This window comes from Scomber scombrus, chromosome 19 (genome assembly GCF_963691925.1).
Source record: "Scomber scombrus chromosome 19, fScoSco1.1, whole genome shotgun sequence".
Classification (NCBI taxonomy): Eukaryota; Metazoa; Chordata; class Actinopteri; order Scombriformes; family Scombridae; genus Scomber; species Scomber scombrus.
In genome coordinates this window covers 16892156-16918386 of record NC_084988.1, presented here as the reverse complement: position 1 = coordinate 16918386, position 26231 = coordinate 16892156, and the positions used below count along the sequence as shown (strand labels likewise).

Below are 26231 nucleotides of genomic sequence, written 5' to 3'. Positions count from 1 at the left end.
GATAATAGCTTGGTGTGGTATGCCATCACTTGTCTCTCTAATGCCACAACCCAAATTAGTGTGTGAAAAATATGTTGAGCACAGTTAGAAATTCCAGTCAGCAAGCTCTATGTATTCTATTGTACTGCTATGTTGTTCACAGATGTTGTGCTGTTCTGCTTTTCATTTCCCTTCCTGCCATCTGGTTGAATTTTAACCCAAAAAAGACACACCATGCAGGCATTACCACCAGCCACTGTTAGCCTGTTGTTAGCTGCCGCCTCCTCCATAGCTAGCAGGGCCATCTCTTCATCTCTGTCTCTGCTACGCTTTGTCATCTCTTCTTGGCAGTACATGTTGGCTCTCATATACAAAGCTGAATATCCAAATCTGCTACATTCCAAAAGGCTGTGGCTATGTATGACATCCTATTTGGAGATGTGGCATTGCTCACTGATTGTAGAAAATCTGTGGCCTGCACAAAGTTTTACTTGTACGTTGCTTCTCAACCCAACAGGATGCATTCATAGTCCTCTCATCCACTATATTGTATATTATATTGTACTACAAATTATTCCTCTTTTAGCCCTTCAATCAGCCAAACCTTTACAGATAAATGTCTGCTTTGCACATAATGTATAGTATAGGAAAAATAGATTCCAGAATAGCTTGTCTTATAGTGATTGTACTTTATCAAGAACAAAAGAAATAGGAAATTAGTTCTAGTGTCTGGGCGTGAATCTTCCAGATGTTGTCAGGCTTTCTCAGTTTTATCTTTGTTTTCTCGATCATTTGATGTTGAGTGGCTACGCAGCAGGATGGGGTACGCTGCATCAATTACATCCTCCTCAAAGGTTTAATTGTTTGGTGTCATTTTACCCTAAACAAACCAAATATAATCACATTTTCAGTTCAAATTAGCTGCAAGGATGGCACCAAAGCTATCCATCCAGAAAAGTTTGGCTAATTTAAAACTTTTTTCAGGATAAAACAGATTCAGATCTGATTGAGAAGAATGTGTCAGTAGCCCTTGCTGAACGCTTTAAAGCTTTCATTGAAAATGCATTTAACTTTCTTGAACAGACAGACTCATCTGTTTGTGTAGATTCCCGCTAACGAACAGTTACATACAGTAGATACATGAAGAAGTATTAGTTCATTTCCCGCACACATATCTTTCATAAGTGCAACTACAACATTCTTACAATTTCTTTATCTGTGCAAGTGACAGTTACGTTACCACAGAAAATGTTATCGCTGCTAAAAATCATTAAAACGTCAAGGCTCGCTTTACCCCCCTTTTATAAGAGAAAGTTGAGTGACTCTCTCTGAGTTTACTGAGGTTTTGAGCAAACCTTGACAGCCCTCTGAAATGTAATGCCAGATTGTTATGTTTGGGCGAAGGCACTCCCAGTGTCACCAATGCACGTTAGCAAATAATCTAATTGACTCGACTAATGGTGTGTAATTGTGCAGGATCTTCACACATAGGTGTGTCCAGCCCAACAACAACTGCTATGTCAAGAAATTCCAGTGATGCCAAAGTGGTGCCAAAGTCCCATCGTTTTCATCAGATATTGACAACGATGGCGTTTCCTACCTCATAAAAGATTCATACCTCTTTAACAACCTCTGTGTCGCACCACACCAGCACAGACAAAGAGATATCACTTTCTTTATTGGGCCTTGTTGCTGCAGAGTCAACAATGTGCATTATAAAAAAAGCACTTGCCAGCAAGCAGCAGGGTTGGAGATTCATAAGGGTTGCATGTACAGCAAAGATAACACACACACACACACACACACACACACACACACACACACACACACACACACACACACACACACACACACACACACACACACACATGCATTATTTGATTTCAAGAGCATTCGCTTCTAAATGGTTGTGTAGCTTTTTGTCATTTTCTTTGGTGACAACTTTTATAGTTGGCCTTGCGGGCAAGGGAACACATAGAGATGGTGGAGCATTTTTTATCCCTCCACTGGGCTGAGTATCTCTGCAGCATGGCTCGGTTCTTTCACCTCCCCCGGTAGCACTCCCTCCCAACTTGGAGAAGTGTTATTGTGGCAATATACCTGAGGAGCTGACACTTAAACATTACTTTACCAAGCTCTTACAGGCCTCTTACTGAACTGTATGACAGATCAGAGTGCTGCAGGGTGATGTTTGATGCAGTAAAAATTACCCTACAAGAGGCTGTCTTCCAACTCTCAGCCTCTCTTTTTTCCCACCTGCTTCTTCATGACATGGTGCTTTGGGATGATATATCCCTAAATTTTGCAATTGTCACTTAGTCAAACTTTCTCTGCACTATGCCTGCCTTCTGTTCTGTGATCCTTTTCTCCGAGTCTCAGCTGTGTTATAGCTTCGACACGTGAATACCTCAGCTGGGCATCATCACCAGTCTCTGGACAAATAGACTTTGACACAGTGGTGTCTCAGCTGTAGTTCAATCTCTGCTCTCCTCTGTGCCGGGGGCCCAACAGATCCACACTCACAAGCATGTGGATGAGCACTCTGAAGAATTTAAGTCATGTCAAGCCTTAAAGGACAATGGATATTTTTATCCTGCACAAGCTGACACTGCGATCACTGTTATTGCATATGTAGAGGATACATGTAATACTGTTACATTGCGCAGAACAGGATAAGAAAAAATAATATCAACAATTTTTTTATGTAATGTTATTATAGTTAGAATATAAAACTGTGTATTTCTTGACAAATGTCTGGTTTTGAGGTCAGTTTTCCCTTTAGGGCTTTGGAATTGTAGGATATCACTTAGAGCTATGGATAAGATGAAGTTTGCTGGTGATAGAATCACATTTATATCGCAAAAATATGAAACATGCTAGCACCAACTGTAGAATGAAGTCAGCATTTTGAGGAGAAGAAGGCATTTTGAGAATTATACCTCTTTACTTTGTTGCTGTGTTAGATGAAACAATCAATGCCACTCTCTTGTCTGTCCAAAGCTGTTGCCAGAAGTTGGTTAGCTTAGCTTAGCAACCAGACTTGATGCAAGGCTCTGTCCAAAGTTAAAAAAATTTGCCCTCCAGCACCTTGAGCTCACTAATCAACACATTGTATCTTGTTCATTTGATTCATACAAAAACTGAAGTGTGGAGTCTCCACAGGTTGTCTGGCAGCCTCAAGGTAACAACTAGGAAAGTCGCTGATCCCAGCCAAAAAATAGCTTGGCACATACCCCCAACTGCAAGTGGTCGTTTTTACACTTTAGTTACTGTGTGAATTAAACAAATGAAATATAACGTGTTAATTAATTAGCTTTAGAGGTGCTTGTTGGCAGATTTTTGAGTCTTTGGACAGAGGCAGGCTCTGCTTCGCGCCGTTTCTGGTCTGTATGCTAAGCTAGGCTAACCCAATCACCAGCTCTGGCTTCATAAAGGATGGATGAGAGTGATATCGATCATCTCATCTAAAGTGAATAAGTGTATTACCCAAAAACTATTTCTTTAAAACAATGGCAGATAGATATAGGAGATAGCAAATGACATAACACCCTCTCCTTGTGGATGAGCGTAGGCCATGGCAATCCTGAAATACTTGCAATCACTGCTCCCTTTGATATTTTAGGCCACATATCAAGTACTTTGTGATAAAGTAACCTGAAGTGTGTTTTCCATCCCTGCACCACTTGGGTCTTTATCTAGCCTCACACAGTTGAAATGGTGAGTCAAAATTCATGCTTCGCTTCCCGGACACAGGATGGTTACAAATGCACCTGTTAGTGCTGCTCTCCCATGGGGCCCCCAGAAAGCCTTTTCCTCTAAAAATACAACACATTTGCTTGTCAGAAAGTAGAACCAGCCTCTATTCCCTTCTCTGTGTCCTGCAACAAAAAGTCTCAATCCCCTCAGTAAATGAGGCTACTTTGTGAAGGGGAAGCAGTGGGTGAGGAAAGTAGTTTGTTCATTTCTTTCTCCAGTGCGAGCCCCAGCTATAGTGCTGTCACATATTGCCCCTGAGCATCCCCAATGCCATTGTGCAGTCAGGGGAAAAATGCAATACTACCCCAATCTTCTCCTATAGTCACTGTATTGCCTCATCGTAAAATATGAAACATATTACAGTGATGCTCAAGTCTCGTGTTTTTTCCTTTTTTTTCGTTCAGTAGCCAGCAAGGAAGTGATGAAAATGCTTACTTAGCCTTTCACATTAAAGCCACCGCCGGGAAAGGGGAAGCAGTGCTGCAAGGGGCAATGAAACACTTTACAGCCGCCTTCCTCTAGTCCTTCGGTACTGAAGCATGCACACAGGCTTAATACCTCTAGACCTGGGAGGGGTTAGATCTGCCTGCAGAGCACTCTTTATAAACTTCTCCTCAAATGACCTGTAGCAGCCTTCACTCTTAATGTATAAATACTCTGACTTCTAACATGAATGCTCTAATATAATGATCATACTAACACACAACATAAAGAAAATAGTCATAAGAGTTAAGATGAATAAGCATCCTTGAATAGGAAGGCTTTGCTCTAACATTGCAATGCTAACAGCAGCTACAATCACTGTGTCATTTAAGATGTGGCCATTTTTCACCCCAAGCTATTTGGTTCACGCTGATCGCCGTACCTGTCCAATCTTTTAGATGGATTGCCTCGGTCCATATGGTTGGTGCTGTTCTCAGCTGTATAGTGTGAGTGTATAGTGATTGGGTAATTAGATTGCCTACAGTGATTAGACAGTCTGGGTCTGAAGTGCAGTATGTGCCATATGACTGTTACAAACACACAGAAACAACCTGAGAGGATTAGATATGGATGGGACTATTGAACCAACGCAGATAAGATTATCTTTCAGTGCCTTAGAGTTATTTTCTCATTTATTTATTCTAGGAAGTCAACTACACAGCCATGCTCTTTTCAGACAATTACATGCTTTCTACCAAGCTATAATGAAGCGACAAAATTATAGTTTGGGTTATATTTCAAGGCACACATTTTCTTGGGCTGGATCATGCTGGAGCAAAGCTGTGACCTCCATATCCAACTTTAAATAAACTTGACTTGATCTGACATTGCAGATTGTAAGTTTTGATCTTGTGTTAACAGTGTACAAATGGGAAATGTGTTTAAAGATTCTCCAAACTGCATTAACCGCGCCAATGCAGCTGAGGATGCAGCTGTGTGCATTTTGTGCCAGGGACCGGCCACTGACACTCCTCAATAACAAGCTGGGTAGCTGTCATCCCCAGCACCCTTAGCAAAGCCTTTAAAGGAGGCTGAAATTTTAGCGGATGTCAAGATTAATTTATGGTGTCACTCTGGCCTGGGGTTTTTAATGATGTGTATGTATGTATGTATGTATGTATGTATGTATGTATGTATGTATGTATGTATGTATGTATGTATGTATGTATGTATGTATGTATGTATGTATGTATGTATGTTTGTATGTATGTATGTATGTATGTATGTATGTATGTATGTATGTATGTATGTATGTATGTATGTATGTATGTATGTATGTTTGTATGTATGTATGTATGTATGTATGTATGTATGTATGTATGTATGTATGTATGTATGTATGTATGTATGTATGTGTGTGTGCGTGTGTGTGACTTTATTGTGCACTCTATTGCCCTGTTTTCCTTTCTCTCTATCATTCTGTCTGTGCTTAGAGGGCTGCATGTTGAGCAGTTTGCCTCAAGATGAGCATTAGCACTCTCAAATACACAGCAGCACTGAGTCATGAGAACAAAGCACCCGCTCCTCTAGTCAAACTTTTTTCTCTTTCTCTTTCAATTTCTGTGTGTGTCACGCCACAATGTGAGAGAGCATTACACTACAAGTCTATGAATCACTCCAACAGTAAGCCAGCAGAGTGTAATCAGCACCAGAATATTCTGGGACACAACGTTTCTTGTCTTACAGCGCTTCCTCTGATACTACAAGACCTTTATAAGAAATGATGGGGGAAAAAAAGGAAATGTGCATCTTACAATTAGTATTACACTTGCAGGTTCAGTCTACCCAGTGAGGCTGAAATATTCACCTCTATTTGATCGTCATTTACAAATACAGTATTGTACAATTTGACATGTCAAAGTTGGAAAGCACAGGTGCAATAATGCCATCAATGGTTGCCAACTCCTCATTTGAAATGAAATGAGCCATGGATCATTTGATCAGTTCCACCTGTGCTTTACCTGCTATAACCATTCAAAATGTCTGCCGTGAAAAATGTCTCATAAATCCTTTGTTTGTTTTGTTTTAAACTAATTTCTACATTCTTAGTTTCAAACTAATAAAGCTAATCAGGTTGCACCATTACAACTTAAGAAAATATAGTAAAGATTTCAGTTATGTATAAATTGGTTGAAAGGAAATATCTGTGGTCAAAAGCAATCAACTATTAAAATTACAGTTTTAGGGGATACATTATACATTCAATTTAACTGGTGAACCTTTATACATGTAGGAATTATTCTGTTTTATGTATTTGCATACATGTTGGAATATGTGTGTTTCATAGTGAATCATATTCATGCAGTTTAGGGGGAAGTGGAAATATCCAGTTAACTGTTGTCATTTGGTGATTTAGCAAGAAGTGACAAATACAGTGAGATTGGATCCTAAATCATCAAAACACCATCTGCACATCACATGTAATATGTATAATCTACACCTAAATTGACCAGAGGGAATTAACAGATGGTTAAGCCAACAATTCCCAAATGTTTTAGCAGTGCGTCATTGTTGTCTGTAGTCACTCCTCTCCTCTCTTCTCCTCTCTTCTCCTCTCATCTCATCTCCTCTTCTCTGTGGACAGCCAATAGTACTTGGAAACACCTGGCCATGTCCTGTATCTACACTGTGAGATTGGGTGTGAGATGAGAGAGACGGAGGGAGTGCTTGTAGGGGGTGAAACCACTGCTCAGCTGTATTTTGTTCTGTAGTGTCTGACCAGCTGTATCAATCTGTCTTGAACAAAGTCTCCATGTGTGAGCCAGGCTCTGTACAGTGTTGACTGGCAGCAGGCCCCTGGTGATCATGGAGACTTATTACCCAGTACACTGCAGAGCTGTGTCACAGGGGGACAAAGACAAGAGAAGGCAAATGCTGTGTGTGTGGTGCATTTGATTGTGTTTGCTCCTGTGAGCAGGAATCTTTTCCATTGCCTCTCTACCTCCCTTTCTTTCCTTTCTTTCCCTCTTCTCTCACCTGTGGTGCTATATCCTTCAAGCTTCTCCCAGAGGGCCACGCGGTGCCACCCTCAGATCAATTTGCTGTTGATTCACCAGATTCTTTGGCACCACATCAAGCTGAAGAAGCCAGAACAAATCTGACCTCAAAGAACGAGGCAGAGAGCAAGGAGCTGCTGCAGCTGCAGGAGCAGAGTCTTGATTTTATCACCACAAGTCTTTACTTTGATGGGATATACTTAGCAGTGGCCATTTCTTCTTAACGGGAGGTGTAATTGCCTTTCCTTTATGAACTCCTTTAGACATTTATACATCGTCTTGCACCAGTGCATTTTTATAAAACACATAAAACTGGTGACAGAACATGTAGGTGACATGGATGTATGCAGCTCTCTAGAGCGTCAAAGCATCTTCCAAGCCAAAAATCTGCTTCATGGATTTGAATGTGAGACACATTAACAGTGACACCACTTGTTATGTTGTTTCTGTCTTTTGGGAGTTTTAACACTGCACTCCTAAAGTGTTTATTAAGCGGTGTTTGTTATTTTCTCTGCGGCCGGGATGCTTTAAACTTGAGATATAGCATCTAAAATGAAAGGAGATGATAATGTCATGAGTATAGAGAGCTGGGTGTAGCATAGTGCAAGAAGTGGAAATACAAGCCTTATGGGAGGCGTTGGAGCAACACATGAAATACCGGTGCAATTCAGTTGCCATCAGACCCAGACTCTCAGTGCTCTTAAAAAAAAAGAGAAAAAAAGAAAGAAAAAAAAGAGGAAACATTCTGTTTTCCTGCAGAGAGATATTCCTCTGTGTGTCTTTTGTGTCTCTAACAAATTTTGTGACTCCAGCTTTACAGTTGTTATTGTGGCGCCTCCAGGATGTACTTGAGAATACTTTGCCAAAGCACTGCAGCCCTGTGTGGTGCATGATAAGGTGTTAAGAGTCTCTTCACGTGAGCTGATGGCATGGTCTACACTGTGCTACCTGCTGAAATGCTGTAGACACCTCTCCAAACCAAAGGCTTAGGTACTCCAGACTCCACCTGAGAGCATATTGGTTCAGATTGCTTGTACGTATCCCAGTACTTAAGGGGAAGAGAATAACTTGGGGTTACACTCCACAAACCCTTGACTTCTCATCATTGTTGTCTGGGGGGCTGGAATTAAAAACTATACTATATATGCAGCAGTGTACTGTAAAGCAAGAAGAGAGAAAGAGATACAGGAGAGAGAAAGAGATGCTCTTTAAATAATTGCACACTAATGCCAGGATTGTATTTTCTCGAGCCACAACAACCTATTACTTGCCTCTAAACTCTGTAATCACTCCCTACTATCATCAATAATGATAATTTATTTAGAAGTCCAGACTCAGGACTTTGGTGTTTTACAGGAATCTCAGCCTTCTGTGCTTTCCAGTTCAAAACAGTGATTGGCTTGCTGCAGCGTTGTTGAGGAGGCCTTTGGTATGCCAACCTGTCACTATGCAAAAGTCTCCACCAATGTCATCATTCCCCTGCGCATCGGGAGACCGTGATTGGTTGAAACCAAGAAAATAAGCTGAGCCTGCTCATTGATATGCTTGTGTGTTAATCACACAAGTCTCGTAGGAGCAAGGTAGAGTTTTACACTATTGTTTTAGTGCACACACACATATACTGGGGAAATATAAATGGGGATGACAAATGCCTGGGTTTACACAGAACAAAAGAACAGCAGTGAGAGAGGGAATACTATGTTAGAGTCAAATTCACTCTCAAGGTGCCCTTGGGAGACTCAATTCACTTCTCACATTGCTTTAAGGCAATTGAATGATTTATGTTTCGTTCAATCTGTTTAACCTGTGACAGATGTGTCATTTTTTTAAACCTGAGAAAAAAGTTGTTATGTTGAAGGGCTGTTTTGTAATTTAAATTATTAGGTAAATTGGATTTAGAATTTGGATTTCTTCTAGATTAGCACATACAGTAGAAGTTCAGATTTGGCTCCACCTTTTCAATTGTTCATACAGAGATACAATACAGAGATCTTTGCAAATGGACACCCAAAAACAGCAGAGTCCCCTAAAACCTGACGTTTTCTTCAGATTTAAATGGAACCATTCCAAATTGAGAAGAGCATCTTCTTTCTTTGCAGCCTGGCTGACATCACTTAGTGCTTCACTGTATGAATGATTGATATCAACGAATGTTCTCTCCTCTTCTGTAGCAGTCAGGTAAAACAGGGGATGAGTAAGTGGGGTTGGTGACAGAGGGAGGAAGAGAGAGAAAGAGAGGGAGAGAGAGAGAGAGAGAGAGAGAGACTGTCAGATATTTAATTGTACTTTAGAACGGGGGTGAGACGTGGGAACGGGGCCAATCCTGAGACTTGAGAGTTAGCCTCTTGTGTATGTGTGTGTGTGTGTGTGTGTGTGTGTGTGTGTGTGTGTGTGTGTGTCTGTGTGTCTGTTTGTATGTGTGCATTCTTGGCACTTGGACAGGCAGGAATGTGATGCGTGGATCGATACTGTCCTTATATGGCCCAAATCAACCATACACTTGCTCCCTCAACAGGGAGACTGATTGCATGTTCCAGCCCAGTCGAGACGCTGATTTGCCATATACTATTCATTTCAATCTGAGTTGAATAACATTTTCATATTGATCCAGGAGTCTCCAAAGTCTCTACAGTCCCATGAATAGCACAATCAATTCCAGCAATCAGTGCTATCGCAAGTACATCTGCTTCCTTCTGTACATAAACATGTATCTCATTTATGTGTTTTATAATGATGGACTGCATTTATCAGTGTGAATACACACAAAGGTTTAGCAATAACACCATTTTTTGGTGGGGAATTCAAAATAGAATTTCCAAGTTAGTTTTTCAGAATTGGCTGGATAAGGATAAGGCTGTCAGTATTCTGTATTGTTGTTATTATCAACAAATTCAATAAAAGGCCAAAATAACAGACTAGTGATTTATTTATGAGACCAGGTCAGTATGTGTGGGATCATTTAAAAATAAACAGTGCCCGATAATCGTCAAAATGAAAGAGCGTGTCAGCAATTGCAATGGTGTATTCAAAAGATGAGAATATGTTTGTTAGTAGACAGTTAGAAACGTTATTGTCCACCTTGTTGAAAAATAATCCTTGGCTTCATTGCACTATGTTAAAAACAAACACTACAGGATAATTGACAATACAGGATATTGATGAGGACGAATGGCAGAGACACAGTATCAACAAACATTTAAAATTAATAAATACAGTAAATATAAAGTATGATAAGATAAAATGGGACTACATATAGAAAGATGCAGACTAGGCACCGGGTTTAGCCTTGAATATCAAGATATGACAGTTTTTTATCTTGTTAAAAACTGGTTATTATCATGAAGAATATGATATTGCACACCCTTGCATACAGTATTTTTTTCACTTATTGCGAGTAAAAGTCGTTACAGACAAAGGCTCACAATGCGCCCAGAATTATAATCTCCCCCTGAACCACATCTGAGGCACTCATGAGCATCAGCTCAAAAAATGTGTCCATTCAGGGCCCTGAGGCTTGTCATATTGATTTTCATGCAGCGCATCCAAACAAATTTATAAAAAAGAGTCAGTATATGCACATATGCATTCACAGACATGAAGATGCTTCCTTATTTTTCTCTCTTTCATACATAGTGCTGCACTGTAATGGAGTGCTTTATTGTTACTACTACTGTACTGCTGCACTCTCCTCTCAGCACAATCCTCCTCACATTAAATAATGCAGCTGGCCATTGTGCAGAAGTCCCCCCTCCAAAACCCCCCACTTTCCTCATCCCATAGCAGCCCATATCAGCAGATTTCCGCTTGCTCTGCTATCGTGTCCAATTCAGCGTTTACAGCGTTGTTTGTTTTCCGCTCTTGGGTTCCTAAAAGAATATGAGCTACAGTACTGCACCTGCCTTTTATGAAACATTACCTAATACAATTGATACACAAAGACAGAAAGCAAGCCTATTGCCTATAGCTCATCTGCATTCAAGATTTAACCATTTGATTTATTTTGCTCCCTTTTTATTGGACATATCAAAGAACTGGGAGCTAAATGCTAGACATCCAACAAGACATTTCTATACCAGAAATATACTGAATATAAGCTTATAGTACATGTTAAAATAGATGCACACACCATCTTACACATAAAAACTACTGCAAGCCGTCTCTTTTACATATAGAACATGCATTCATTTAGTCAGACCATTATTTTCTTTTAAAACCTTGAACGTTCAAATCAATTTCCCCAACCTCATTTGTACCATATAAAGAGAGTAAATAGCCTAAAGGAGACTGGATCGACTCAAAGGGATCAGCCATGGATGTGTTTGATCATCACATTTAGAGAGGAAAACCCCCCAATTAGCTGGGCAAAGGCAGAGGAAAAAGGATAACTCTGTGTGAGGGGGGAGGCATATGTTATTCATAAGGTTTAACTTCTTGTGGTGCATTATATGCTTGACAAATGTTAAATGATCGTGTATCCACATACAAGATATTCACGATAAATTACAGAACTTTCTGGATGACCTTGAGATTCAGAGTCTTGCTCAAGGACACCTCAGCAAACTCAAATCCTCGAAAAGACAAAAATCTATAATTCCTTAACCAGCAGAAGTTCTCAGTCAGAAGCAAATAGTGCATTTGTTGTGTTATTTTCAGCTGCAGATTCGCTGCTCTTGTGAGTAATTACTGCAGTAAGACACTCTACAGTGTGTAGGACTGACTCAAAACAAACAACACTACCCATGTTCGTCGTAATGAAGAGACATGTCAGCTGGTGCAACTGTGTGGCTTATTGATGTGTTTTTAATAGCTTTTGGGCAGCAATGGAGATCTATGACACAGAGGAATACATTACATCATACTGAGGCTGCACTGGCAATACTTGTTAGTAGGATCAGTTCATTGTTATCTTTGGTCTTTTCACAGCATTTATTATAATCTTCTAACATAGAATATCACCAAACATGTCATTTAAACTACTCAGAATGCTCAGAGTGTAGCTGTAGCTATTCATACAATGATTTATTATTTAGATAATGTGTAAATTATGCAGTAAATCATACAAGTACCTAGTAAGTTAAAATAAATGTTTTAATGAATGAGTTTTTGAGAGTCATGCTATTGTATCTGTCTGGTGTTTTTCCTCTACCACTGTTAGCGGGACACTGACCAGAGAGGGAACACTTTAAAAGCCTCTGTCCCCCCCGATCAATGGAGTCGGACGAGCATGTGTGTGGGTGAATTGGGGTTTTCTCAGGACATGATGCACACACATTTACACTTGCAGTGTCTATACTCTCACGCGCACATGAACAGACATGCAGACTGAAGTCTGTTTTGTCTTGACAGGATGATGAAGTGGTCCTCCAGTGCGTGGCCTGCATCCAGAAGGAGAATCGCAAGTTCTGCCTGGCTGCTGAGGGGCTGGGCAACAGGCTGTGTTACCTGGAGCCCACATCTGAAGCAAAGGTAAACACCGGTTTGATTCTTTCTCATCTGAAAAGGAACATAGAGATGCATGTTATTGGTATGCGATGTCTCTGCTCAGCTCCTTGTTAAAAAAATCATCATCTTCTACTTACTGTGACGGAGCCAGTTTGTTTTCTGTGGAGCTCTGCCATGAAATGTATTCCAACACACACATGCACGCACACACACTAATATAATAAACATGTCACATGGAGCAGTTTGCAGAAATGTGAACCGGATGAAAGGATTCATTCACCCAGGCGAGAGCTCCGTGGAAACCAAACATCCATTTAGTTCATCCTTGTTTAGGTCCAGCAAACAATCAGTGAAGCCAAGCAGAGACGAGCAGGAAGGCAGCTCAGCACATCATCAAAGCAGGAACAACAGCTCACATCCACCGCAGTCTGGCTGATGAGCTTTTCTTCCCAGGGTTCAGGGACAACATCGGCATCTCTGTGGGCCCGCCGTCAAATGATAATTCCCTGAAATTACGCCCCTGGACGTATTTGATGGATTGTTTCATAAACAGTGCTGTCGTTGGCTGTAATTGCCTACAGCTTTATTGCAGCTGAGCAGCACGGTTGTAGCTGCTGACGCATTTTTCTGGTTTGTGCAACTCAGTGCAAAGTTTTAATGAGTTCAATTTAATTGTTTGCGTTTGTAATCAGTGGGTTGCCATATTAATGCACTTTTGTGTGTTAGTTATAAAGAGCATCCTCAACCTTTTTTTTGTTCTTGATGTTACTGAAGATTTTACTTCCTATTGCATAACAAAATCAACAAGTGATCCAGAAAGAGCCATGGCAATCCCAGGATACTCTCACCTCTCCCTGACATATGTTGCTCTGCTGCTAATCTGGCATTAATGTTTTCTTGTAGCCTGTTGACAGTAGGCCTAATGGGCTTTTCCACATTGAGTGTCTTTTAATCATAATCCATTAGTATTGTCTGAGACTAATTTCTCTAAAGCCAAGGCACTGGGAACATACAATGTGTGTAAATAAATAAAGCTGAGAGAGGAAGAAGGAATGATGTGCAGTAGATCAGAAATTTGTTAATACATGTGAGCAAAGATCCATGTACTCCTTACATTTGGTGACTTCTCTCGTTTCAACAACCCCTGCCTGCCCTCCAGCAGCTCTCACAAAGAGTGGGGGTGGAGGGGTTATTCTGTGCAGAGGTAGGTGAGGCTTTCACCCCATATTGGATGGTAATTATACCTGACAGATGTGATGGATGTTCTCCCTATCTGGCACTTTGTCTTCATTGCCTGCTGGTTTTATGAAAAGGCATCACCCCACCTTTAGGATCAACGATTGTTAGGTTTAAAAAAAAAAAACTAAGACAGCAATTTAGGGCCTGGACGGCTAAATAGGATGCCTCCTCTCTTTGGTGAACTAGTCTAATAATGGGGCACAGAACCAGCACTACAGGATGAGGTTGATTTAAACAGTGCGCGGTTTAAATGGCAACATCAATCAGCCTGTTAGAAGCTGGTTGATTGTGATATACGACCAGCAGCTCTTGCCTGTCAGCGACTCAATATTATGACCACTGGAGGGTAGATGCCACCATGCCATAATGGCAGTCATGCTGTGTCTTTGTATGTGAATCAAGACAGTTCTTTTCATATACCTATGCTAACACTAACCAGTTGATATTTGCTGATTGTTTGCTTTAGATCCTTTAATTACCTCTTCAATTAATAGTTTTAGTAGCTCTCTAATTAAGCTGAAAAGGAAGCTCACCTCCACAGGGCAATCAGTTTTAACTGCCTTGATCCCCCTTCTGGAGACAAAAATGAAGACATGATCAATCCTACCCTGACATCTAGCTAGGCTCTTTCCCTCATCAAACGGTTGCTGATAAACCAAACATCAGAGCACGGCCCAGCTGCTGTAAAGCTGTCTCCCTGCTCTGCCTTGTGATAGGACACCCTGACAGGACTGGACTCAGCTTCTTCTCTAGTTCTTTTAGACCTTCATTTCACTGCCAAGGCAGTACCCTCCCCACCAACTGTTACAGTTATGATTGTGGAGGGGGCAAAGGTCCACTGTTAGTCACCCTGAGAGATGAGGGTGGGGGTGGATTGCTTCCCACCAGAGCATTTATTATGATTTGTCGACAGTGACGCTGGTAGAGAGATGGCTGGCTAAGCATAAAGCAGAAGGCAACATTGTTATTCTGCCTACAGAATGAAGGGAAGGGATGTGTGTAGATGAGACGATACAGCTCTCATACCTGTATTGATATTAGAGTGTTTGCACCTCTAAAGCTAGCTAAACTGTAGGTTACAAACTACATGTTACAAACAGCAAGTCGGGATTTTATGCTTGCTTGAACTGGACTATTTCTCAGCCGGGCGTGGTGACTTTCTGGAGTCTTCTCTCATCAATGTGAGGTTACCAGGTAACCAGCGGAGACTCCAGATATAGGGAACGACATAGAGGTGCTGATAGGTGGATGTTTTGATCTTTGGAGTGAGTTAAGCTAGCTTCTCCCCTTTTCAGTCATGCTATGCTAAAATTTAAGAAGATAAGAACGGTGCCGATCTTCTCATCGAACTCTAGGCAAGAAAGTGTAGTTCCCAAAATGTTGTACTATTCCTTTAAGTGAATGTCTAGGAGTGTTTTTTTCTGCTTGTCTGTATAGCTAGAAAATAAATGAGACATGAGGGATTAAAATAAATTCTCTCAAAATAATACAAGTCACTGAAATGGATGTCTAAATTAAGAGGTTTTGACAACTGGGAGTGTGTCTGTCATCTGCAACCATCCAATGAGACTGGAAGCAGGGTTGTTGGATTTCAACAGACTGGCATATGCCGCTGTAAATCAAGTCATCTCTATTCCCAATTGGAGTGTCCATACTGTAACACAGTTTAATAATCAAGCTACTGTGGTTTTGCACAGTAGCAGCTGTTTAAATCCCGATGATCATACATGTGAACCCATAGTTTCTTCAACATTAAACTGGGTTGTGTGAAGTTTGCAAATGAGGTTAGAATGAACCATTTTAGGAGGTGTTAAGATACTCAGTAAGGAGGCCAGAGAGAGTGTTTAGGTTGATATCATTTATCTTGTAGCCATACCCCACGATATCTTCATTGCTGCTTCCCTCATTCTGTCAGTGGATTGCCTGTATTCTCTCCTGTCCCATTCAGTGCTGCCCTGGTTTGGATGCAATTTGGCTTCTTCTCTTTTCAAACCGTTCTCTGTCCAAGACCTGGCTAATCTGCTGGACTGCCCGGAGAGCACTTAATCTGTTTCTAAAATGCTTTTTAATGAATATGGTCTATTTGATTAAGACAAACTTGGTTCAAATATGGTATAAATGCAGAAGTCAGCACAGATTTTATGAGTGGGCATCTAATCAAAGATCCCTGTAGTCTCCGTGAGCAGTTTTCATTTTCCTGATGATCTCTGGTTGTTTTGCTTATATGGCAAAATGGTCTTTACCTACTAAATCAAAATGAATCTGGATGAAAGGCAGGACAAGTGGCTGTAGTGATCCTTTTATTAATGGAGAAAAGCTGGGCCTGTGTTGGTGGGATGTTGCAGCAGAGTTGTATTCTCAGTCAGGTGCTTTCTTTACTTTCTTGATTCATACATTTAGGACATGCTGTACAATGCACACTGCACTGTGCTCTACATCAGGAATGTCCAAACTATTCCATAAGGGGCCATGTGGCTGCAGGTTTTCATTTCAACAAAGGAGGAGCACACCAGGCTTGACTCATTTAATCAACTGGTCTGCAGAGAATTGATTTGTCGGATCATGTGCGCTCTTGATTGGTTGGAACAAAAACTTGCAGACACACAGCCTTTTATGGAATAGTCTGGACATGCCTGCTCTAGATGGTACTTTTTTTTTTTACTGTATTCTTGCACAGCAAGACCATACACCAAGACCAGTTAGTCATTCACTAAAGTTTAAAAAAGAGACGGCTGAGAAGAAAGTTACAAGCAATATTACATTTACTGTGCACCTATTCAGGTTGTATGCTAATGAACAGCTATGGCAGTGACATCCATTTAAAGTAAAGGTGCGGCAGGCAATTTTGCAATTTAGTGGCAGGCACCATAAGATAACATTTTCAAGGATTTCATTACCCAGAAATGATTAAACTGCATGCTCCTTGCACCCAAAAGCCATTGTTTTTCATTTTTATCATAGTTATAGTAACTGGAGATGATGGAAAATGATCTCTTATGCGTCCAATATTTACAATATATACTCTTTCCTGTCCACATGATAACACTCAGGTACCTTCTTAAAAGCTCCAAAAATCTGCTTCATGCAGCTTAAAAGTACAAAAATGAGAACACAGAGGAATTCTGTATGTAAAGTAAAAGGAAAGTAACCTTAGAAACTTGTTTGTGAGAACATTGTGCTGTGTTAATTTTTAACCCGAGACCTACTTTTTTTGTTGTTGCAGTATGTTCCTCCAGACCTGTGCATCTGTAACTTTGTGTTGGAGCAGTCTCTGTCAGTACGGGCCCTGCAGGAGATGCTGGCTAAGAGCGGACAGAACAGTGAAGGGGTGAGTGATGCAGATGAGAAACACTCCGTACTTCAACTCTTCATAAGTCACCCTGAATCATACTGTATATGTTGTTCCAGTCTGTTTAGACATTTAAAATGAGAAGAGAAGTTATAAAGCTGTATACTGTCGTGAATTCAGTCAGCTAAGTTAAATATTCTTAACTTGTTCAGTCACTAAAAAGAGATTAATGGGCAAAATAGGCCCATTACTGTGGCCTGGGGACCCCTGCTGCAGAGAGGTCTGGGCCCCTATTAATATTGATGAATATCAAGGGGATGCCTTGGCATTACTGCAGCATTTCCTAAAGGGGCCTCATGTCCTCATGTCCTCAAGAAAAGAGTGCATTATATTGCTGACAGAAGATTTTGAATAATTGAAATATCTTTTTTAAAAGAATAACGGGAGGCGTGACGAAGGGAATCTGCACATGTAATCAATAGCAAGTGGTAGAAACTGTAATCAACGCTGATTCTTCTCTCTGTTTTCTGCTCCTGATGTTGTTTCAACTGTCCTCTTGCAAGTTTGTTTCCTTCTCTTTCTCATTGCTGTGACAGATGTGTAATTCTCTCATCTTTATCTTCTATTTTCTGTGTATAATCTCCATCTCCCGCATGATAGACACGCGGCCCGGACCGATGGGTATGTTCACCAGTCATGCCATTACCCTGTCATCTCTTATGCATGATGCAGTAGATTAGCCACAATACACAATTTTCACTTGTAGTTTAACTCCTGATTTAGCCTCCTATGGCTTTTGTCTTTACATTAGAACTGGTGGTTTATGCAAACACTCAAGTCAATGCTTTGAAATAAGGGATGATCATATGGATTATTTTGCGCACACTGGTTGAGTAGATTGTGTCTGAGCTCCTACCAACTTGACAAAGACAAATAGAGTTTTGTTTAGACTCCAATAAGGTTCCCCTCACACATCAGTTCTCATACAACTCACTTTCCATTGCTGGAGAACTAGAGCGGCACCAATGCTGGATTAGCGTCAGATTAACATTAGTCCTGCCCCCAGGGGTTTCAGATGGATGTTCTCTGCAGTGTCATTTGTTTTATGCACACCCCCCACATAGGATAAGCTCTCATTTGTCAGAAGATCTTCTTTTACTCATATTGGCTGTATGCTACAAGATGATGCAAACTGAAATTAGTTCTCAGCATCACTTGGAGTCTTTTCAGTTTTTCGCCACTTCACCCTTTAATGCCACACAGCTAATGATGGTGAGAATTTCCATAAATCCTCAGCTGTTGAGGCTCATATTCATTGACTTGACTTCAGAGATGAATGGATGTGTCAGGGCTAGAGCTTTGAGGCTGCGGTGGACTGTTTTTGTAGCAGAATGACGAAATCAAGACCATTGGTTCCACTGCTGCTGTGGAAGAGCTATAGCTAGCAGGGAATTATGAGCTACAGCAGAGAAAAAAGGCTGCTCAAAATGTTTAACGCTAAATTAACACTCAAATGGACATATTTAACTGCTAGTCCAGCCTTACTCTTCTTGCATCAGCACCTCTCTAAGGCTTTAACGTAACACTTAATATTGTTGGGTTTCATACTTTCTAAACCACTAGTTTTCTCAAGTCAAATTTCTTTTCTTAACCTTTCACACCTTATGTTCCTTTGCAGCAAATACCCCAGAGACTTTTAGATAGCTTGGAGGGCCATTTTCACTGTTACTTCAGTGCATTCTCTACACTCACGTTTATCTGTTTTCGATATTGTCTGCCTATTCATCATTCTTCGCCTGCGCTGAACTGTCACTGGAGGAAGCACCATTAAAGGGGAAATGGAGGTTGAATATGTCTCGGCTGAGGCTCTGAGATCAATATGTCTTTGAACAGATGGGCTTATCAATAGACAGTGGCTCGAGCAAATCGGTAGTCCAGCCTGTTTAAGCCGGAAGCCAGAGAGACACAGAAGGGACCATTGGGGATATGAAAAGACAACACACTAACAGTTAGTGTAAATGCCAACCCCCATTTAGCTCAATAACCACCAGCGAGCACTCTGTGTGAATTTGTCGTCACTCATCCAGAATGCACTGACCCTTTTGATTTGGGGGTCGCCGGTCAAAAGGGCAAATGATGAGATCAGTCAGTCAAAGAGGCAGAGTTGCTCTGACGACCTCTGGCATGCTGGTGTTTCTTTTCCTCTGCTATCACTGCCACCTTTTTTTCTTTTAGGTTGATGTTAGCTTGTGGCTTCTCTCACTTCCCTTATAGAGAAACCAGAACAGTGCGGCCACACACACACACGCACACACGCACGCGCACACACACACACACACACACACACACACACACACACACACACACACACACACACACACACACACACACACACACACACACACACACACACAATATGCTGTAGGGTTCACACACCAGGAGGCTGTTTCCTACTAAATGTCATGCCTTTAAATTGATAGGAAGATGTCACTTGTGGTCAGCAGCAACAGTAGACGAGGGATAGTCCAATAGTCTTTTCCTTTATGGTTGAATAAGCAGTTGTGCTCATTTCAGTTGCTCAAGGTGTTTTCAATATTTGCTGCAATGTCTCCAGGTGTAGAAGATAATTTTTTTCTAACTCATATGAGCTACAGTTTCCCTCACTGTACTCCATCCTGTGTAATACACTACCCAGTTGTGGGGTAAGGGAGTGAGAAGGAGACCTAGGTTTATTGGTTGTGGTGATTGCAGCTGGATGTGCCTCGCCGCATTAAGCTCAGTACCTCAGCCAGCGTATAGCAGTAGCCAGCAGCACAGAAGAAGCCTGGAAGCCAGTGCTGCAGTCTGCACGACACAACTGCATCAAATCACAGTCCCACTATTGTCCCAGTAGCCAATCAGGATACAGAGAGAGAAAGAGAAAAAGAAGTAACAGAATGAGGGAGAGAGAGAGAGAGAGAGAGAGAGAGAGAGAGAGAGAGAGAGAGAGAGAGAGAGAGAGAGAGAGAGAGATGGTGCATGATTGGATGAAACAATGCCATGATTTATGTATCTCACCAACAACTAAAACTGTAATTTTGTTAAAAAAAAACGAAAACAAATCTACATCACTGGTAGATACACATCATTAGTGTCTTGCTGTGATTGCATTTTTGTGATTAAACTAGACTGTTGGCATTGTTTCAGTAATTATTTCCTGATCCTGCGCCAATTTTATTCAACTTGTTTTTCTTAATCCCTCTCTAAAAAATTGACTTAGTGACAATCACATGTGCCCCCAGGACTTTGATCATTTGTATTAAAATAAGGCAGTGGCAGACATAAAGGCTCAGGAGAACATTTGTTCTTTCTGAATAATGACACTCTTTCTTACCTTAATGCTTCCTAGAGGCTCATAAGGAAGGTGAGTAACATGGGAGTTGCTTGCCAAACAAAATGCAGCAACAGAACCCCCCTTTGCATCTCTACCTGTAGAGATATCATTTGTTCCCCTCCTGCATCTTAACCCAAACCCCTATAAGAGTGGGAGTCATTCTCTGCCAGTGTTAATATTGCATTAGAGACTGACAGTAGTTGTGCATCCTTCCGACATTCCTGTAGTCGGAGTGCAGGAATGATGTCCCCGTATCCTGTTCGCACATGGATACAGGAGCCAGATACACCATCTCCTGTGGCAAGTCAGATTGCATGTCTTATTGGCGAGATGGGGTGGCGAAACCCTTCCCCCAGGCGATATGTGGCCCCTGCTTGAGGTCATCATCGTCGGCGAGAAGGTCCTTGCCCAGGTCAACAGTCAGTGCCAAAGGTCGGACGTACATCGAAGCAGTTGGAGCGTGACCGCTGGGGCTGTATAGCGCTGACGTATAACTGCGTGTTTGTGTGTGTGTTTTTGTGTGTGCGAATGATCTCTTTAGGCAGCGCAGAGTGGCGGACACAAGACTCTTCTGTACGGACACGCCATCCTCCTGCGGCATACCTTCAGCTCCATGGTAAGAGTTTGGACACAATCGCCATCAATGTCACCATCATAAAAATTACAACCTGATTATGACAGAAGTAGGATTTAGACCGTGTTGGAAGTTAAAGTAAATGACAGTCACGTGAAAAGCAGCATGTGAGCGTGACGGCTGTCTTGTGTGGTTTGTTGTGTCTGTTGACCACAGTACCTGGCCTGTTTGAAGACATCGAGGTCCCAGACAGATAAGCTGTCCTTTGATGTTGGCCTGCAGGAGGATTCAACAGGTAAAAGAAAAGCTCTGGTACGGTTTGCTTTTATCCACCTCTTCCTCTTTTTTTCATCCTCACCGGCTATGTCTCTCTTTGTCTGTCTCTATGTCTCTCTGTCGGTTTCTTTCACTCAGTCTATTCTTTCTTTCTACTCTCCATGTTCCACAAGCCCCCGACTCCTCTTTATCTCTCTTTCTCTCTCGCTGCACCTTATTTGTTCACGAGCAAATTTCAGTGTGTGTCTTTTCAGCATCTCAGTTAATATTCCCTGTGGAGCATTGTAGACTCACAGTGTGGTTCTTTTGTTAGTGCTGATTACATCTCCCCAGCACATTTGATCATGTTGTTGTGGTATCTTGATACCTGGACCCACTTCTTATTTGCATTATTATTTATTTCATACCATGCATTAAATGAGCAGTCAACTCAAAATGACTTGAAAAGATTGTTGCCATGGTGCATTTAAATGTGTCTGAGTCCTCTTTTCTGCCTACTCTCCTTTTATTACATACATAGTATGTAAAGATGACATATGAGCAGTGACGGCAGGGTGTTCTCAAAACTGTTCAAATGAAAACATGTAGACAGGTTATATATGTGTGTGCCTGCATGTGTGTACCACTATAGGTGAGGCTTGTTGGTGGACGATCCACCCTGCCTCCAAGCAGAGATCGGAAGGAGAGAAGGTGCGCATCGGTGATGACCTCATCCTCGTCAGCGTGTCCTCTGAGCGATACCTCGTAAGTTGATATTGTTTGGCGTTTGATCGTTGAGGCTTTGCTGATTATGAGTGTCTGTGTGTGTGTGTGTGCATGCATAATGTAGAGGTCTTAGTAGTAGGGCGTCAAATCTGCTTTCCCTGATGTGACAAAATTTCTGATTATCCCAATCCGGTTACTGCGCTTTCCCCATGACCTTTCTCCGGCAGGAGGCTTAAATCCTACTGAATATTAAGAGAAACAACTTTTCCCTTCTGGATGCAAACAATTGCATTAAGCAAAATTTGATCTGTGCTGGAAATGTCTGGTTTGTAGGATTATGATTACCGTTTTGTTGAGATTTCTTTAGAGTGCTGCTTTTATCATCCTCGTCACATCCCCACATCCCGTTGCCTTTAATAATGATTATGTCCCCACTGCACTGCTGAACTAGCCTCTTCAGCTCTTTTTCTATGAGACCATCCTGCCCCCTTTGCATAGCACTGTGCGATGTAAACCCTGGGAAGCATGTTCCCCTTGATCCATTGATATGGTGACAGCAGCCAGGCTGTGTTTACCCCCTGTGGCGGTAGGGGCACGGCCAGATGACCATGATCGCCTTACTGTCACCAATGTCAATCTGGTAGTCTGTCACTTTCACCTACACAGCGGTTTGTGGGGACATGCAGAACCTAAGGGAAGCAGAGAGACTCTGGGGAGAGAGGATGATCAGGACACAGCTGCCATAAAATGTGTTTTTGGAAAGAGTCTGATTTACAAAACAGTGGAAAACACAAATACAAACATTTACTTAAGTCACTTTTTGCTCATTTACATAGATTTACATTTATTTCTGACCCTAACCATAATCACTATTAAACCTAACCTTTACCACTAACCCAAAAATCATGTTTTACCAATTAGGGACACATCTTCTGTCCCAATTGAACATGCTGTCCCCAACCAACTGGCCTTAAGTCTGGTTTGTGTCCCTGAAAGTGACTTAAGTCATTCACACACACACACACACACACACACACACACACACACACACACACACACACACACACACACACACACACACACACACACACACACACACACACACACACACACACACACACACACACACACACACAGAGCATTAGAGCCCCCCAGATGCTATGAATCTCCAAACACTCAAGGCATCTGTCGGTCAGTTTTATGGTGCCCTCAATGCTTCAAGCGATATAGCAGAGTTTCTTTCCACATCAGCGCTTACAGATAGTTTTAAACTTTAGCTGAGTGCTGCCTTAAAAGTTGACATACTGTCATCTTGATTTTTTGAGTTTTCACTTTTAAAAAAATAAAATAAATCCAATGTCCAGTACAGTTTCTTAGAGATTCCTCTGACAAATGTGTTACATATTGTCTCTGTCTGACTGCAGGTTAATGCTGATGTATTTTTTCCACCTTTGGTTACTGACAATCTTTAAGAAACTCAGTAGACATAATGTAAGTAAAAACTGCATATAATGTGTCCTTGTGTCCCACAGCATTTATCCATCTCCAATGGCCACATCCAGGTGGACGCCTCCTTTATGCAGACACTATGGAACGTCCATCCCATCTGCTCTGGTAGCAACATAGAGGAAGGTAGAGACTTTACACAAAATCTCTGTTTCCACTATTTTATTTTCAATGTTTACCACAATCTTCTCCACAAGTTTGCAAAATGTCTAAAGCAAGTAAAAAAAAAATATATATATATATATATTAAACATAAGTAAGAGAGAAAACATACACACTTGAAAAAAGGAAGAGGGTGTAGGCTGTAAGATGAATGCGAATGAGTAAATATATCTCAAGCTGGGTTCAAGTTTTCACTAATTAGGAAAGGCCCCCGAATATTCACAGCAAATAAACTGGTGTTTCATTTGTTTGATAAAAAAGCATCTAATTTAACTGGATGGAAACATGGAAACATGGATGTTTTTTAAATCTAAAAGTGTAATTTATTCAGCTGTGAACATGCCCAGCATTAATGCTTGTTAGTGACTATAAGTACTTGAGAATATACTACAAATGGAAATGATCTCTGAGTTTATAATCCATTTTTGTGATCTAGATACTCTCTCTTCCAGATGGCATCTCTGATATGATAAGTTCTCATAATGGAGGCAAACGCAGCAACAGAAATGAAATGTCCAGAGTCACAATATATTAATGCTCTGTTCCTCCTCCAATAGGCTACCTGTTAGGTGGCCATGTGATGAGGCTGTTCCACGGACATGATGAAGTAGTGACCCTCCCAGGATCAGACCAAAGTGAGGAGCAGCAGAGGTGAGTCCACCTAGATTATACTAACCTAGAATGTATTGCAGCATTAGGGTCACTCTAGTGACGGCAAACCAGCTACATAGCACGTGAGAGGCTAACTGATCTGTGATTGACCAATGATTCCTCAACTCCCACCGCCATCAAAATGCCTCTGACCGGCGTGACACCTGGCTATCATGGGAGGAAAAATGGCTGCCGTGCTATTTTTATCTACAGTATAGCTGCATGGTGCCAACACAGATGAGGTAGGCCACAGAAAAATGGCACACTGGACTTGAAGTGGGTCAAAACAGCAGCAAGGCCCATGATCATTCAGCCAGGTGCCAGGAGATATGTCTTCCTCCCAGGCATACATACACATATACAGTACTAATGTAAGTAATGTAACTATTTTTAGAACCCAGCATGGCAAATATGGCGGCTGGATTATAAAGTAATTTCCAGCTTTCCCTTGAAATTAAACAAAAGGAGCATGCTTTTTAGAGGTCTTCTGTTTTTCTGGGGCAGATCAAACACACTCCAAGCTGTCACCGGGGGGGTTGATGAGCGATTTCTTTTATCTTTGGACCCAGTCACCCATATCACTGATAGACAGTGTAGCTGTGGGTTATCGGGGCACACATGTCTCTGTTTGAAGGATGTGACGCTGCTGTCGGCAGAGTAAATACAGCCTATGCTTCAGTATTTATGTGTTTATGCGTGCGAGATGAACATCCACCCAGTGAATATCAGTGTGACAAATGAGAGTAAAGAGGTGGTATTCTTCTAAGTCGGAAAGAATGACCTTGACAGTATCAGTGGTGGCTAGACATTTAAAGCATCCACAGACAGACCACCCACTCATGTTTCTCTGGCATCCCCAGGATAGTCAACTATGAGACGGGTAAAGCTGGTGCCAAGGCCAGGTCCTTGTGGAGGTTGGAGCCACTCCGAATCAGGTGGGCTGTGTCTTACATGATCTGTTTTCCATCCTGTTTTTCACTGCCTGCTAGATTCTATTTTCATTTTTGCCCTTGTATTCCTCCATCATTTTATTTTTTCCCCATCTTGTCTGCATTTTGTCTCTCTGCCTGCTGTTTCTTTTTTTCTATTTTGTTTTATTCAGGATCCATTTGTCCTTTCCCTCCTGTCCCTACCTATGATTTAAAGCTGCACTATGCCCTCTCTGTCTCTTCATTCTATCGAGCTATCTCCACCCTCCCTCTTTCTCTTTCCTTGTATCACTCTCTCATTTTTTGGACCTGGCTTTTTTACAACCTCACATCGATGCATCTCTCCTGTTCCATTTTCACTTCTTGTGACCATATTTTGACCCTGTTTTGTTTCCTGAATAGAAACAAAGTGCATAATTAGTTAAATGTTTTCAGCTATTTGCTAATTATCCTACACTGCTTCATGGCATGCAAGATAATTAACAGCTGGCAGCAATGTTTAGATCAACTAATTAGTGTATATTAGGCATCCAGGGCTTACAAAAGTCAACTTTTGATCATTTTTTATGTGTGCATTTTAATGTGTGTGTGTGTGTGTGTGTGTGTGTGTGTGTGTGTGTGTGTGTGTGTGTGTGTGTGTGTGTGTGTGTGTGTGTATCCATGGTGACCTTGATAGTTGGAGTGGGAGCCACATCCGCTGGGGTCAGCCCTTCAGACTGCGGCACCTGACCACTGGTCACTACCTTGCCCTGACCGAGGACAAGGGGTTGGTGCTGCAGGACCAGGAGAGGTCCGACACCATCGCCACCGCCTTCTGCTTCAGAGCTTCTAAGGCAAGGACATGCACTTATGAAACTTGGACTCCTTGCTG

The 26231-nt window shown here is 41.5% G+C and overlaps 1 protein-coding gene across 1 annotated transcript in view; it reads left to right on the top strand.

The window, feature by feature from the left end:
- LOC134000437 (ryanodine receptor 3) overlaps nucleotides 1–26231 on the top strand; it is a 97826-nt gene that overhangs the window by 6190 nt on the left and 65405 nt on the right. The window contains exons 2-12 of the mRNA XM_062439778.1: nucleotides 12561–12680; nucleotides 17119–17223; nucleotides 17845–17865; nucleotides 20573–20587; nucleotides 21099–21173; nucleotides 21348–21426; nucleotides 22039–22151; nucleotides 23645–23744; nucleotides 24338–24431; nucleotides 25292–25366; nucleotides 26037–26193. Of these exons, the coding sequence (XP_062295762.1) occupies nucleotides 12561–12680; nucleotides 17119–17223; nucleotides 17845–17865; nucleotides 20573–20587; nucleotides 21099–21173; nucleotides 21348–21426; nucleotides 22039–22151; nucleotides 23645–23744; nucleotides 24338–24431; nucleotides 25292–25366; nucleotides 26037–26193 (954 nt within the window). The remainder of the gene's footprint in view (nucleotides 1–12560; nucleotides 12681–17118; nucleotides 17224–17844; nucleotides 17866–20572; nucleotides 20588–21098; nucleotides 21174–21347; nucleotides 21427–22038; nucleotides 22152–23644; nucleotides 23745–24337; nucleotides 24432–25291; nucleotides 25367–26036; nucleotides 26194–26231) is intronic.